The 16548-nt window shown below is 45.7% G+C and overlaps 2 protein-coding genes across 3 annotated transcripts in view; both read right to left on the reverse strand.

The window, feature by feature from the left end:
• JKAMP (JNK1/MAPK8 associated membrane protein) overlaps positions 1–16548 on the reverse strand; it is a 405493-nt gene that overhangs the window by 59053 nt on the left and 329892 nt on the right. The window lies entirely within an intron of this gene.
• The window catches only part of DAAM1 (dishevelled associated activator of morphogenesis 1), a 231023-nt gene that overhangs the window by 12262 nt on the left and 202213 nt on the right, over positions 1–16548 (reverse strand). For both annotated transcript variants that reach the window (XM_063118186.1, XM_063118185.1), the window contains 6 exons: positions 13138–13222; positions 10847–10953; positions 8633–8721; positions 5986–6154; positions 4813–4920; positions 1862–1922 (listed from right to left, as the gene is read on the reverse strand). In XM_063118186.1, the coding sequence (XP_062974256.1) occupies positions 1862–1922; positions 4813–4920; positions 5986–6154; positions 8633–8721; positions 10847–10953; positions 13138–13222 (619 nt within the window). The remainder of the gene's footprint in view (positions 1–1861; positions 1923–4812; positions 4921–5985; positions 6155–8632; positions 8722–10846; positions 10954–13137; positions 13223–16548) is intronic.

Here is a 16548-nt window from a genome sequence, read left to right on the forward strand (position 1 = left end):
CCTCCTGGTGTACGAACCCTCTAGAGCAGCCTTCCTCGACCTGGGGCGCTCCAGATGTGTTGGACTGCACCTCCCAGAATGCCCCAGCCAGCCGAGCTGGCTGGGGCATTCTGGGAGTTGTAGTTCAACACATCTGGAGCGCCCCAGGTTGAGGAAGGCTGCTCTAGAGAAAGAAGGCTCAGCTACAAAGAGGTTTGCCTGCCACCTACACTATACTCTTTTAGATGCCAGGCAAAGGCCGGTTTATTTTCTCAGCATTTTAACAGTCTAGCCGCTGAATTTTAACTTTGCCGTTTGTAAATCTGTATTGATTTCTGCCTTGCTGCTTCATTTTATCTTGGTTGTGTTTTTATATTGCATTTTATATTAGGCCTTTGTACTGTTGGTTTCGTATTTTGAATGGTTTTTTATGGTTTCAATTTTTGTGAACCGCCCAGAGAGCTTCAGCTATTGGGCGGTATAAAAATGCAATCTATCAATCAATCAATCAATCAATCAATGCTATGTGATTTACGTAGCGTGTTGTTTGACACCTCCTCCCCCCGCAATACGTCTTCTGTTTCTGCCTGGCCACGGGACTCATGGTAGCCAGGTGCCAAAGAATCCTGATGGTAAGAATGCAAGCTACTTGTATTTAGCGGAATCGAAGTTTATAACCGATGACTCACCTACTGTAAATCAAAAGGAGTTGCCTTCATGTGAGTAGATAAACAATGGGAACCCTGGATAAATGCCAATGCGTTCCTGACCTCTAAGTCACGGCCCTAATCAAGCATCCCACGAGGTAACCTACAAATTGGCCATTCTAAAAGCCTTGGCAGGAAATACGGTCAAGTCCTGAAGTGTTCCTCACCTCTGTGGGTTAAAACACCACCAGAGAATCCCCTGTCATCTTTTTTTGCTCCAGGAACCTCTACCTGCTTGTTCCATGGAAATCTGTTTTTTGTAATGGTTAATCAGCTGGCTCAAACTCAGCCAAGAACCTCAGGACGTCTCCTGGTCATTCCCCCGAGTCAAACGATGGAGTCCTTTTTTAAACCCCATCCTGAGGACGTCCAAAGCTGCTGTCTCCTTCGTGCACCTAACATGACCTCTACAACTGCCCTTGATCCTAGTCCCTGAGAAAGAAGGTGTTTCCTTGGAACTCAACTGCACTCAGACGTTGTATCGCGCTGCTGCCCACTTCTCGTGATTTGCTTTTAGTACTGTTCCTCTCTCTGGGATTCCAACATTTCCAGGACCAGAGAACATAAGAAAATCCCTGCTGGATCAGACCAAAGGTCCATCTAGTCCAGCACTCTGTTCACACAGGGGCCAACCAGCCATCGGCCAGGGACCGACAAGGCAGGACATGGTGCAACAGCACCCTCCCAGCCATGTTCCCCAGCAACTGGTGCACACAGGTTTACTGCCTGGAATACTGGAGATAGCACCCAACCATCAGGGCTAGTAGCCATGGATAGCCTTTGCCTCCAGGAATTTATCCAACCCCCTTTTAAAGCCACCCAAATGGTGGCCATCACTGAATCTTGTGGTAGTGAGTTCCAGAAGTTCTCCACTTGAGCCTCCCAAAGCTTAAGTATTACATCTGCACCAGTTATTTATAACCCTTTTTTAAAAAAAAAAATGCACATGATGAAAGAGACAAAGCAAAAGTACCCAGTTCGTTAAGAGTTTTATAAAATGGTAATAAGAAATAATGAGATACAGGTCAGGAAGGAGAAAAGAATTGGCCTCTAGGAAGAGAGATAAAAGCAAATTCAGACAGCTTTCCCTCCTTTCTCCCCAAGGGCGGCTGCTAAAAAAACACCCCTCCTTGAAATTGCAGCAGGGGACTATTAAGTGAGTAAACAATACTTACGGTCTCCACAGCCCTCAACCCGCTCCTCAAGGTGCCTATTTCCTTCTCCAGCTCAGTCATGCTGTCGGAAATAAAGGAAGTACATCATTTTTCCAAGCTGCTCCTAACAAATTTCCAGAATGCCGCCCTGAAGCCATCTGTGGCTTAGAATCATAGAATAGTAGAGTTGGAAGGGGCCTATAAAGCCATTGAGTCCAACCCCCTGCTCAATGCAGGAATCCACCTTAAAGCATCCCTGACAGATGGTTGTCCAGCTGCCTCTTGAAGGCCTCTAGTGTGGGAGAGCCCACAACCGCCCAAGGTAACTGGTTCCATTGTCGTACTGCTCTAACAGTCAGGAAGTTTCTCCTGATGTCCAGCTGGAATCTGGCTTCCTTTAACTTGAGCCCGTTATTCCATGTCCTGCACTCTGGGTAGATCAAGAAGAGATCCTGGCCCTCCTCTGTGGGACAACCTTTTAAATATTTGAAGAGTGCTATCAGGTCTCCCCTCCATCTTCTCTTCTCCAGGCTAAACATGCCCTGTTCTTTCAGTCTCTCCTCATAGGGCTTTGTTTCCAGACCCCTGATCATCCTGGTTGCCCTCCTCTGAACACTCTCCAGCTTCTCTCATTGAACACCCACCCACCCCTGAAATATTCAGCATTGCCTCCTGCTTCTGGAACGGCATCTTGCATGGAGCAGATTACAACTGGCACGTGTCATTGACGATGGGCGCCAAGGTTCAAAGTGGCCATATCATTTGCATTTGGTAAGATGCAAACATTCTAATCTGCATACGGTAAAGATGTGGAAGCTGTTTATCAAAATGCCTGTGTGCAGCTTTTTCTCTGTAGCGGACTTTTTAAGGAGTTGGCGGCAAAACAACGGAGAGTCATAAATAGAAGGGAAACACTCATCTGGACTAGGGTGACCATCTGGAAAGGATGGACAGGGCTCCTGTATCTTTAACCGTTGTATAGGCCCCTTCCAACTCTACTATTCTATGATTCTATGAAAAGGAAATTTCAGCAGGTGTCATTTGCATGCATGAAACACCTGTTGAAATTACCTCTTCATCACAACAAAGCTGCAGGAGCCCTGCCCTCTTTTGTATCTGGTCAATCTGGGCAGGGTTCCTGCACCTTTAACTCTGAGTCACAGCACAGAGACTGCCCTTGCCGCAGTCTGTGACGATCTTCTTTTAGCGATGGACAAAGGTCACCTGTCCATCCTGCTGTTATTGGACCTTCGACACAGTGGATCATGAATTGTTGATTAGACGGTTGAAGACCCAGGTGGGACTGGAGGGCCTAGCTCTTGCCTGGTTCCAGTCCTACTTGGATGGAAGGGCTCAGGTGGTTACCATGGGCACCTGTACATCTACCCCCACAGCCCTCCCCTGTGGAGTTCCACAGGGTTCCATCCTCTCACCTTTCATGTCCAATGTATATGTGAGGCCGCTGGCAGAGTTAATTAGAGCCCATGGGCTGAGGTACCATATGTATGCTGATGATACCCAGCTTTACATCTCGGTGGTGTCTGACCTAGGCGAGGCAGTTGCTACTCTGTCTTGGTGCCTGGCTGAGATCTGTAACTGGATGTCTAGGAGTAAACTAAAGCTTAACCCGGAGAAGACTGAGCTGATGGTGATTGGCCGAGGTCAGCGGCTGGCAGATTTGAGGCAGGAGCTCGTAGATCTGCCTATTTCAGGAATCCGACCAAAGATTGTGACTGAGTCGCGGGACTTGGGTGTTATTCTTGACCAGTCCCTAACTATGTCATCACAGGTGGGGGCCGTGGTTCGGAGTTGCTTTTATCCACTCCATGTGCTCTGCCAAGTTTGCCCCTTTCTGTCAGAGGCTGATCTTACCACCGCAGTCCAGGCCCTGGTTCTTTCCAGACTGGACTATTGCAACCTGTTGTATACAGGGCTTCCCTTGAAGCAAATCCAACGCCTACAGGCTGTCCAAAATGCAGCAGCCAGGTTGGTCAAGGGGCTCCCGAAGTGGTCTTCTATCACTTTGGTGCTTCAAGAGCTCCATTGGCTGCCGGTGGCTGCTAGGGTGCGCTACAAGGTCTTGTTGACCATGTATAAAGCCCTGCGTTGCTTGGGTCCTGGATACCTGAGCACTCGCCTTTCTCCTGTGTCTCACCATTGGCAGACTTGCTCTCAGGAACAGGGTGCCCTGATGGTCCCCCACTACAAATTGGAATGTGCCGGGGCCAGGGCTTTTTCAGTGGCTGGCCCCCGGTTATGGAACACTGTGCCACTGGAGAGTAGACAGGCTCCCACTATCAATTGCTTCAAACGCCTTTGGAAGGCGTTTTTATTTTCACAAGAGTCTGGGGAGGGGGTGGTTTAAATTGGGGTTGAGGGCTTTTAATGGTTTGAGGGTGAGGGTTTTAATGGAATTGTCTTAATGTGGGTTGAGGGTTTTAATGGAATTGTTTTATATGTTATTGTAAAGCGCCTCGATGCCAGAAATGGTGAGGCGGTGCTATAAAAATGCTTTAAATAAATAAATAAATAAATAAACTGTTGTGATGAAGAGGGAATTTCACCAGGTTCTGGATGCATACAAACGACACCTGCTGAAATTCCCTTTTCTATACAACTGTTAAAGATACAGGAGCCCTGTCCTCCTTTCCATAGGGTCACCCTACTTTGGAACCACCGTCCCCCCCAAAAAAAATCAGTGAATGAGGCAAGGTGATTGTAAGATAAAAGCCTCATCTGGAATCACCCTAAGAGAGAAAACATGAACTTAAAGACAAGGGACAGAATCCAGCACAGAATTAAGAGCGCTGGGTGGTGGGCTAAGCACTCAGAACTTCCCAGAAGCAATGCCGGCCGTTTTAATTGTTTATCTACTTTTCCTTGCTCTGAGAACATTTTGGTTATGCAGCGGCTCATAAAACCAAAACCAAATAAATAACAGCAACAACAATTGCCCAAACATAAATACTTACTTTACTTTGGCGGCCGCGGGGACGTCTTTCAGCTCCTCGTGCAGGTTGAGAACTTTGGGGTATTTCTTTTCCACGATGGTGATGAGATAGTGCAACAAAGTAATGTTCCTATGACAGAGGCAGGCAGTTGCATACAGTCAGTTTGGATGCAGCACATTTTGGGGCGCTCTCCGCATGCAGGAGTGAAAATTGCACATGGGTGTGAAAGGAAGAAGTGTTTGAACAAAGTGAGAAGCATCTGAACATGTATTGTGAATCCATGAAAAGGGAACCGTTGCACAGAATAAAGACGCGCAATAGTCCATTCTAAGCCAACGGCACAGAACAGAGAAAGATGTGCAATAGTCTGGTCTAAGCCAACTGCACGGAATAAAGATGTGCAATAATCTGGTCTTTTGAGAAAATAATGCTTGCCCGGTGTGCAACAGCGAGACAGGCAGCCTGGCACCACATGGGACAGCAGGATGATCAGCACTTTGAATGAGGAAGGAGACGAGTTAAGCTAGGAGGAGAATCTGCAAGCCAACCATTTGGTTAAGGAGCCGCCTTTGCTGATTAATGTCCCGAACACACCCAAGCAAGGTGGAAACAGGCAAAGTTGAGTACAACCCTGATAGCAATTGTCTGTTACATGTACTGGCATGCAGGACTTCAGTAATAATCCTTGATTCATCAGGCCAGGCTGTTTCTCAGACGCATTTCTGCTGCTGTTCCTTGCAGGCATGAACTGCATACCCACAAAGAGCAGGTTTCTCTTGCCTCTCCTTCTCCCAGGAAGGAACCTGGCTTCCCACCACCACGACCACCACCCAGTGGAAGCTGGTGGATCCGATTGTCAGCAGGGTGGGGAATCCACTCCGGGTTTCAGTCAGAACTCTAAAGGGGTGACCAAGGGGCTTGGAGAGCTCCTTCAGAGTTCTGTCTGGTTCCATCTGGAACCCGGAGTGGATTCACCACCCCACTGACATCGGAGGCACCAGCCTCCACTCCCCCCCCCCCCCCCGGCAGAAGCTGCTTACTACATACATACTTCTTTATTACGATCCATAGATCCATGAAAAAAACAAAGAACAAGAATCAAACATGAAATCATACAGTTGGAGCTATTATCAACTTATGCCTATTACATAGAGAGCTCTAATCCTGGCCGCCACTGTAAGAAATTTAGCTTACTTGTCAATGCTGGATTTCGTGTCTGCGATCTTGTTCAGGCTGGAAATTTTAAACCCATAAGCATTCCCCCTCTGCCCTTTGTTCATGTAGTTGCCGAAGGCCAAAACCACCTCTAGCAGCTGCTTCAGGCTTTTGCTCTGGAACACTTCCGTGGAAGCGGTGCGGATTGCTGCAAAGGACAAGGGGAGGGAGACCTGGTCAGAAAAGGCAACCTGACTACGTAGCGGGCTTAACATATATTGCCTATTTAGACATTAGATTACAAAGAAACATGAACGTAATAAAGAAAGGGGGTCACCCCAAGATAGCGCCACTAGCAGGAACATAAGAACATTAGAAGAGACCTGCTGGAACAAACCGAGGGTCCATCTAGTTCAGCACACAGTGGCCAACCACCCATCAGCCAGGGATGAACAAGCAGGACATGATGCAACAGCACCCTCCCACCCATGTTCCCCAGCAACTGGGGCACACAGGCTTACTGCCTCAGATACTGGAGGTAGCACACAACCATCAGGGCTAGTAGTCATTGATAGCCTTCTCCTCCAGGAATATATCCAACCTCCTTTAAAGCCATCCAAGTTGGTTGCCATCACCACATCTTGAGAAGGAGACAACAATAGCGCCAAAAAAACAAAAACAAGACCATCATGGAGGGAGGTCATACAAGCTCACCCTGTCCAAATGGATGACATAAAAAGAGAAGGCGGAAAGTGCTACCATAATTATTAACCCATGCAATTAATAAAGGGTTATCATACTGCGTATTTATTTATTTATTTATTGCATTTCTACACCGCCCAATAGCCGAAGCTCTCTGGGCGGTTCCTTTTTCTAAGGATCTGGCTTGACTAGTCAGTATGACAAATACATTCGGCATCTCTATTTTCCCAGCAGCATAATCTGCCAAATTCTTACACCACAGCTCCATAGAATGGTTCATGGTGGACCTCTAGAGCTAGATGCTACCACTGGAAAAGCAATTAAGGGTGTAATCCTATGCATGTTTAGACCCAAAAATGTCCTACGACTCCCAGCATGCCCTGGGAGTTTGCCCAAAACAGGCTGGCTGGGGCATGCTGGGAGTTGCAGGGCATTTTTCGTCAAAACACACATAGGGGGGTGCCCTAATCCTTTAGCACAAAGGTCAAGAGGGAGAGGATATAAGGACACAGCCCATTCTCACTAGTTTGTACTGTGTGTGTGTGTGTGTGTGTGTGTGTGAGGCGCCTTAACCTCCACTCTAGCCACACTATTGTTTCGTTCAAAATCTTTAAAATAAATTGAAAATCTGCCTTCATTCAGGAAGAGCGAACTTGAACCGTATGTGATTCAATGACAGCAGCATTGTAGTTGTTTTTTGCAATTTTCTCTTTATGTTTTAGCAATTTTAACACAATTATTATTAGTATTTATTACATTTATATACCACCCCATAGCTGAAGTTCTCTGGGCGGTTTACAAAAGTTAAAAACAGTGAACATTAAGAAGAAATATACAAAATCTAAAACTATAAAAAGCGTAAAATACAAACAAAAGCAGACTATTTAAAAACAACTATTCTGGGGTCAGTTAAAAAACTCAGCATATGCTTTTATTTATTTATTTAATTTTATTTATTACATTTCTATAACACCCAATAGCTGGAGCTCTCTGGGCGGTTCACAAAAATGAAAACCATTCAAAGTATAAAACAACAGTATAAAACCATAATATAAAATACAACATAAAATCTCAACCAGATAAAAACAGCAGCAATGCAAAATTACAAATTTAAAACACCAAGTTGAAATTTATTTAAAATGCTGGGAGAATAAAAAGGTCTTCACCTGGCGTCTAAAAGCATATAATGTAGGTGCCAAGTGAACCTCTGTAGGGAGCTCATTCCACAGCCGGGGTGCCACAGCAGAGAAGGCCCTCCTCCTGGTAGCCACCTGCCTCACTTCCTTTGGCAGGGGCTCCCGGAGAAGGACCCCTGAGGATGACCTTAGGGTCTGGGCAGGTACATATGGGAGGAGGCATTCCTTCAGATAGCCTGGCCCCAAGCCATTTAGGGCTTTAAATGTTAATACCAGCACTTTGAATCGGGCCTGGGCTGGCAGCCAATGAAGCTGGAAAAGGACTGGCGTGATGTGGTCTTGTCGGCCAGTCCCTGTTAGTAACCGTGCTGCCCTGTTTTGTACCAGTTGAAGTTTCCGGACCGTTTTCAAAGGCAGCCCCACGTATAACGCATTGCAGTAATCCAAACGAGAGGTTATCAGAGCATGGATAACTGTATGCTGTTAAATGCCTGGGAGAAAAGTCTTGACCTGGCGCTGAAAAGATAACAATATTGGCGCCAGGCAAGCCTTGTTGGGGAGATCATTCCATAATTGAGGGGCCACCACTGAAAAGGCCCTCTCCTTGGTTGCCATTCTCCAAGCTTCCCTCGGGGTAGGCACCTGGAGGAGGACCTTAGCTGTTGAGCGCAGTGTAGGGGTAGGTTCATGTCGGGAGAGGTGTTCCGTCAGGTATTGTGATCCCAAGCCATGTAAGGCTTTATAGGTTAAAACCAGCACCTTGAATCGGGCTCAGAAACATACAGGCAGCCAATGCAAGCGGGCCAGAGTGGGGCTTATATGCACAACAGGAACAGCTTTAAACTTACCGTCCACTTTGGGTTTAACTTCAGTAACTCTCTCAGCAAACTTCTTTTTAAAATACAAGGACTGCAGCCTCTGCTGGTAATGGTTTATCCTGTAAGAGAATGGGGGCAGGGGAGAAATTTACATCTAGTCAGGGGCTAGTAAAAGATCTGACGGAAAAGAGTCAGGCATGAGGTTTATTGGGCCGGCTGCTCTCTGGGTTGTCCTGTGAAACATCTGCAGAGGCCAGGACACACGTAGGCTGGATCAGCGGGTTTCAAATGGCGTTCCAGAGATTCCCCAGGAGCTTAAATAATCATCTGTGCTCTGCTTCTCCACTGCACGCAGCAATGCCCGTGGTCGTTTACAAATCAACATAATTAAAAAGCTCAAATTAAACCACCAGCAAAAAAAACAGTTGGGGAAGTCATAACCTGAATACTCAATTAAGCCTTGTTGAAATGAGACAAGTTTTTAGACTAGGGATGGGGAACGAGGGGGCCTCCAGGTGTTAGTGGGCTACAACTTCCATCAGTCTTTACCACTGGCTATGCTGGGTGTGGATGATGGGAGTTGCAATGCAATGCAAAATCTGGAGGGCCACATGTTCCCTAGCCTTGTTTTACACAACGCTAAAACGCCATCAGGAAAGAGACCAGGGGTTTGTCTATACGGCTTGTTTACCCTGACATAGCTCTGCATATTCTCATTTTTAGGACACACAAGTCAGTCATCCGTTCGCAGTAACATCGCGTTTTAACCGCGATAATGCGCATATCCGCATCAGCGATCTATCGTGATTTTTAGCTCCTGTCCGAGTTTGCTCCGCATTATGGTTATGTGTCATTGGGGAAGTTAAACCGCATTTTGACAGGTGGGCGGAGCTTTGAGGGTAGGAGAACGTGATTGGCCGGTTTCCCGCCTTGCCATCTATCGGCTGGTTCCTTTTTTCACGCCGTTTTTAAGGTGAACGATCTGATCCTACAGAGCTCTGCGTAAACAAAGAGGCAGAAACACGCTGCTATCGTCCTCTGCAGCCTCGTTCCTTTCCCCCACTCTGGTTTTTGCTGTTATATCAATCTGCGGAGCTCCGCATATAAACTGTAGCACTTCACTTGTCTCCATAGCATCGTATATCCCATAATGCGATAATGCGCATGTATAACGGCACCATCTTCCCAGGGAGGATAAAGAATGCAAACTCTCCTTAAATCTAGTAGTCCATGCCACCGTCAGGTGTAGACTCTTGCACCATCAAATCACTACCTTCCTGGACTTCCTGTGGTCCCACTAGGGCCAGATCTACACCAAGCACGATATTGCACCATGAAGGCAGTATGAAAGTGGTATATAAAAGGCAGAAGCTACACCAAGCAGGATATTGCACTATGAAAGCAGTATGAAAGCAGTAGACGGTCTGTGTCAATGGGCCCCAACAGTTGTCAGTGCACTTCAATACCGCTGTAAAGCAGAAGTGTGGCTCCTGCCTTTTATATACCGCTTTCATAGTGCAATATCCTACTTGATGTAGATCTGGCCTAGGACTTCACTCTCTAACTCCGCATGTTTCTTTCTTTGCAGACGCTTCCAAATCAACCGATTTATTTATTTGGTTGAGCCCTCCCAAGGAAGCACACAACAATAAAACACATAAAACTGATACAATATTAAGAGCGACAAAACCCACAATAAAACAGAAAGAACACAACAAAAACAGCAATAAATACCAGCAACAACAACAACAAAAACACAGCAACAACAGCAATCGTATCAGAAGAAGGCCAGAGTAAAAGAGTAAGTTTTCCAGGCCTTCGTAAAAGCCTGCAATAATGCAGCCTGGTGGACCCCTGATGGCAATTTATTCCAGAGGCATGGGGCCACTGCAGAGAAGGCCCTGTCACGTGTGGTCACCCATGTAACTGCTCGCACAGGGGGACAAATGAGAAAGGCCTCTCTTTCTGATCTTAAAGTGCAGGCAGGCTGATATCAGCAATTTTGAATACCAGTTGCAGGTAAACAGTATGGAACCTGGTAGTATGAAACCTGGTAGTATGGAAAGAAGAGGCGTCTCACTTACACTTCAGGCCCTCCACAACAACCACAATCTCTGCTGGGAACAGAGAGTACCCCTGGCAGCTAGAAAAGTACCCCTGGCGGCCACAGCCTGCCACAGCCACTGCCTCTGGAACCCACTGCTTTGGGTGCGCATTCGCTGGGAAGCAGCCTGGTAAAATCACCTGCTCATTTCGAAGAGGAACCTGTCGGCCTTCGCCATCCGGTCCAGCTCATGCTTGTGTTCCTCCAGAAGGTCAATATCAGCTTTTTCAGGAACGAATTTTAAAAGCTAAAAAGGGTGGAAAATGGACAAATTAGACACACTCGCCCCTCCTGTGACTCCTCCTTCTTCCTCAAGTGGAAGGACAGGTGTGGGAGAAATATACCTGAGAAGCTGGTTTAAGATCTTTTACCAACAGCCTTGCCTATCTTTGGGCCCTCCAGATGTCTTGGACTGCAATGGCCATCAACTCCAGCCACCATGGCCATGCTGTCTGGGAACGATAGGATCAGGACGGTATGAGGTTGGGGTAGGCCTAGGGTGACCCTATGAAAAGGAGGACAGAGCTCCTGTATCTTTAACAGTTGCAAAGAAAAGGGAGTTTCAGCAGGTGTCCTGTGTATATATGGAGAACCTGGTGAAATTCCCTCTTCATCACAACAGTTGAAGCTGCAGGTGCCCTGCCCTCTTTTAAATCTGGTCACTCTAGTATAGCTCCTGCAGCTTTAACTGCTGTGATGAAGAAGGAATTTCACCAGGTTCTCTATATATACAGATGACACCTGCTGAAATTCCCTTTTCTATGCAACTGTTAAAGATACAGGAGCCCTGTCCTCCTTTTCATAGGGTCAACGTAAGTAGGCCACTCTAACCCCTGGTAGCTGGAGCTGAGCACCTCTCAGTTCTACAGATCCTATTTTCTTCTCTCCTTACTTTTTCTAAAATAAATATCTTTCTTATTTATTTATTTATTTATTTATTACATTTTTATACCGCCCAATAACCGAAGCTTACTATGAAGAACCCCACAGCACACACACACCAGTTCAGTTTATTTATTTATTATTATTACTTATTTTATTTATTACATTTATATATCACCCCACAGTCGAAGCTCTCTGAGCGGTTCATAAAGGTTAAAACAGTAAACATTAAAAGTATACAAAATTTTAAAACCATCAGAAACATAAAAACAACAGTATAAAAACATCAGTATCCATTTATTTTCAAAATCAAACTATCTTTGGTATGACATTCTTTTTAATGATAGCAATTCTATTCATTTAAGAGATCCCTTTAGGGGACTATTTTTTAAAGTCTACCACAACAGAATCAAACAAAGGCTGATAATCACACTAATATAATTTTTTTCTATTTCAGAAGTTAACCAAACACCTAGATAAGTTACTGGCTCATGGATCCACCTGATCCATATTTGGTGACTACCATATTCCTGATTTCTAATGGAAAATTAAGTCTCATATATTCTGACATGTGAACATTTACTTTATATCCTGATACTTTTCCAAAATCTGATATTGATCTATGGAATAAAAATGAGGAATTTTGTTAAAGAAAGCTTAATACCATCTGCATATGAACTAATTTCAAAGTTAGTGGGCCAACTTTTATATTTGATATTACATTGGATGAACAAATCTTGACGGATAAAGATTCAATACAGCAGATCAAAAGCAGAGCAGGTAAGGGACAACTCTGTCTTGTTGTTCTACTTATTTGAAAGAATTCAGAATTACAGTTATTAATAGTTTATGCAGGAAGTCTGAACTACAAATAGCGATGTATCTTGCAGTCAATTTTATTTATTTATTTATTTAAAATATTTCTTGGCTGCCTTTCAGGGCAGAAGACCTCCAAAGGCAGCTTACAAGCAATCAAATGTCTTTATTTATTTACAACGTTTATGTATCACTCCCTATATGAGGATTTTGGAGTGGTGAACAAATGGGATAAAAGAGTAAAAACAGAACAAAAACATCATTAAAAATACATTTTAAAAAGAATAGGTACAGACTGAACCACAGCCAGTCATTCTGGGAAAGCTTCTTGGAACAATAAAGTTTTCAGGAGGCGCTGAAAACAATACAACATTGGTGCCTGCCTGACCTCCAATGGCAGGGAGTTCCATAGGAAGGGGGCCACCACACTGAAGGCTCTTCTCTTGGTGGTCCATGAGGAACCATCAGGAGAATGCCCTCAGATGACCCCAGTGACCAGGCAGGTTGATAGAGGAGAAGGCGCTCTCTCTTATGCAAATGTTTATGTACCAGACACAACCTAGGTCACTGGATTATAGCCCAGTCAGTCTGACTTAGAATAGACCCAATGAAATGAATGGGACCCAAGTTAGTCATCACTAATTTAAGTTCCATTCATTTCGATGGGTCTATTCTAAGTCAGACAAACATTGGAAACAACCCACTGACTCTTCATTGGCTCTCAAAAGCTCACCTGTTCCAGCATGTCCTTCGGCAGGTCCTCTTGTTCATCCATCGTTAAAATCGCACGTTTAATTTCATCGTTGGACAATTTCAGCCTGGAAAAGAAACAACAGAACTTTCTGTTCGGTCCGCATGGCCGGCAGACTGGGTCAACATCCAACCTCTGAAGTGCTCAGTTCGAAGTTGGGCTCTGGGCAAATTTGGTCACCTTAGAGCCATAAATTATATACACAGGAAGCTGGGCTGGTGTCATAGGTGGACACGGTTGGGCACCTGCTCAATCCAGCAGGTGCCCAACCATTGGCAAGAGTCCCCTGGTGTTGCTGCTCCTTTTACAACCTGATGCTTCATTTGCCTCTCGTTCTGGCCCAGGCAACAGTGGTGGTGAGGTGGAGCAGGAGATACCGCTGCCTGCTTGCTCACTGGTTCACCGCCAAGCAAGCAAGAGGGAACAATGATGAGAACGAGGACGAAGAGCAACAGCAGCCAGTGACCATGTTGGTGAGAAGAAGGTAGACTCACTGAAGGAGGGGACCCACTCAGGGCGTCTTGCCCCAAGGGTCCTCCTAATCCCGGAGCCGACACTGATGAGAACGCGTTCACACAAACGCTTGCCATGCATTGAGGGGTGGTGGTGCAGGGTTGTGTCAGCCATGGCTCTCTCCATGCATTCGATGCATGTGAGAAGGGTGCATAACAGCGCAGAAGCCTTCCAGGTAAAAGAGGGAACCTGGGGCCAGTCAGGGTCTGCCCTTGCATGTCCTCTGAACATGTGAAGGGATTCGTCTGAATACCCACCCACCCCGCAATCCCCTACAATCAGAGCCTGAACGTGCAGTCAAGGGATAAAACGGGGGAAGCGACAGAAAATGGCAGGGATGCAAAAGAAACAACACTAATGAGTCCAGGAGCTGAGTACAACCTGCTGGCCCTGTTCAGAAGACGCCTTAAACCATGGTTAAAGATGTGGTTTAAGGTGTCTTCTGAACAGGGCCGTTGCCAAATACAGAACGAACGGCTCCAGTCCAAAACAATGTGGGAACAAGGGACGTGTGCTGACTGAGGGGTGCAACAGGACACCTCCAGTTGCCACAAGGGTCATCTATCTTCTCTTTGGGATTTATTTTAAAGGTAAACATTAATTTGAAAAAACACACGAAAGGGTTAGTAACATGATTATAAACCGAAAGGCTTTAATTACAACTTGGCCCCTCCAGCCCAGAATTCACCAATAACTACTAGAGAAGGATCTTGGAATTGTTGTAGATCACAAGCTGAATAGGAGCCTACAGTGCGATATGGCTGCAAGAAAGGCCAATGCTATTTTGGGCTGCATCAATAGAAGTATAGCTTCCAAATCGCGTGAGGTACTGGTTCCTCTCTATTCGGCCCTGGTTAGGCCTCATCTAGAGTATTGCGTCCAGTTCTGGGCTCCACAATTCAAGAAGGACGCAGACAAGCTGGAGTGTGTTCAGATGGGGGCAACCAAGATGATCAGGGGTCTGGAAACAAAGCCCTATGAAGAGAGACTGAAAGAACTGGGCATGTTTAGCCTGGAGAAGAGAAGATTGAGGGGAGACATGAGAGCACTCTTCAAATACTTAAAAGGTTGTCACACAGAGGAGGACCAGGATCTCTTCTCGATCCTCCCAGAGTGCAGGACATGGAATAAAGGGCTCAAGTTAAAGGAAGCCAGATTCCAGCTGGACATCAGGAAAAACTTCCTGACTGTTAGAGCAGTACAACAATGGAATCAGTTGCTTGGTGAGGTTGTGGGCTCTCCCACACTAGAGGCCTTCAAGAGGCAGCTGGACGAGCATCTGTCAGGGATGCTTTAGGGTGGATTCCTGCATTGAGCAGGGGGTTGGACTCGATGGCCTTGTAGGCCCCTCCAACTCTGCTATTCTATGATTCTATGATTCTAAATCTGAAAGATTGGACAAAACAAACAAACAAAAAGTTGAATGAGACATACATTAAGGGGGCAATCCTATGCATGTTTACATAGGAAAAAGTCCTAAATATGCATAACACTGCACCCTAAAAAAGCGTACCAGAGTTTTTGTGAGACATTTGTCTTTTGAAAGAGATTCGGAACCTTTTCTTAGATGTTGGAACTCAAGTTATTTGGGAATCTATGACTTTAGTTTTGGTGTTTTTCGTTATTTGTAAGCTATAGCAATTTCTTAAAATCGATAGGTGTCCCAACTGAGATATGGGCGCATTTCCAGGCAGAGCTGCTATCAGAATTCTTCAGCTCTGGCTACTGGAGATGTGAGAAACCACCTTCGGACCTTTACTATTTTAAAGCATGCGGCCATGGAAGCAAAACTGTACTCGGTGGCTGACCTATGAGCTGGTTCTGCAACGTATTTACTATTGCTTTCAACAGTAACTTCAGCTGTGTGCTCTCCTGGGACAATGATCTCTCTCTCAATGCAAAATTGGCATCTAGTTAGTGGGCAGAGTTAGATAATGGACTCCTTAAAGCAGCCTTCCTCAATCTGGGGTGCTCCAGATGTGTTGGACTGCATCTCCCAGAATGCCCCAGCCAGCTGGGGCATTCTGGGAGTTGTAGTCCAACACATCTGGAGCGCCCCAGGTTGAGGAAGACTGCCTTAAAGGCTCGGTAAGAGCAGCTGGTAGCCATTGCCTCCGTGCCTGCAGCCAAACACAGAAAAGTGCATTCAAACACTGTAAGGAAAATGTTGGAGAAATGTGATACTGGCCCGTTGCTGGTTGGCCAGTAAAAGCCAGCAGTTTTTGTGTGTGTGATGATGATGATGATGATGATGATATAAATGCAGACTTCAGTCCTTGAGCTGTAATATGAATACTCTCCTTAATTAACTCTTCGCAAAGAATGGAAATACAGTGTACAACATCAGTAGTTGAGCGTGGCTTAGTACTCTAATAACCAATGAATATAAACCAATTTTGAACTGGTCGTGGTCGTGGCTATCCTCCCTTCTGTTCAACCTTCATTGCCAATGACACATCATTCCCCAGATTTAAATTTGCGGGGGTCCTGGATCGTGTGCGCGTGCCAGCACGGATGCCGAAGTAGAATTCAAACCCTGCATTGGGCACTGAAATGACAAGCAACTGCATATTTTGTGAGAGGTTTTGTACACCCTTCCAAGGAGTGGGCCCTGGTGTCTATGTGCTGCGCAGACTAGCAAGGGAATCAACTCAGTGCCTGCAAGATGGCCCCTTTGTTTATTTTATTGCATTTATATCCCGCCTTTTTTCCTCCAAGGAACCCAAGGCAGCATACATAATCCTCCTCCTCCTCCTTCATTTTACCTTCACAACAACAACCTTCTGAGGTTGGTTGGGCAGAGAGTCTGTGACTGGCCCAAAGTCACCCAGTGGTTTTCCATGGCTGAGTGGGGACTAGAACTCAGATCTCCCAACTCCC

This window comes from Elgaria multicarinata, chromosome 2 (assembly GCF_023053635.1).
Source record: "Elgaria multicarinata webbii isolate HBS135686 ecotype San Diego chromosome 2, rElgMul1.1.pri, whole genome shotgun sequence".
NCBI classification, from domain to species: Eukaryota; Metazoa; Chordata; class Lepidosauria; order Squamata; family Anguidae; genus Elgaria; species Elgaria multicarinata.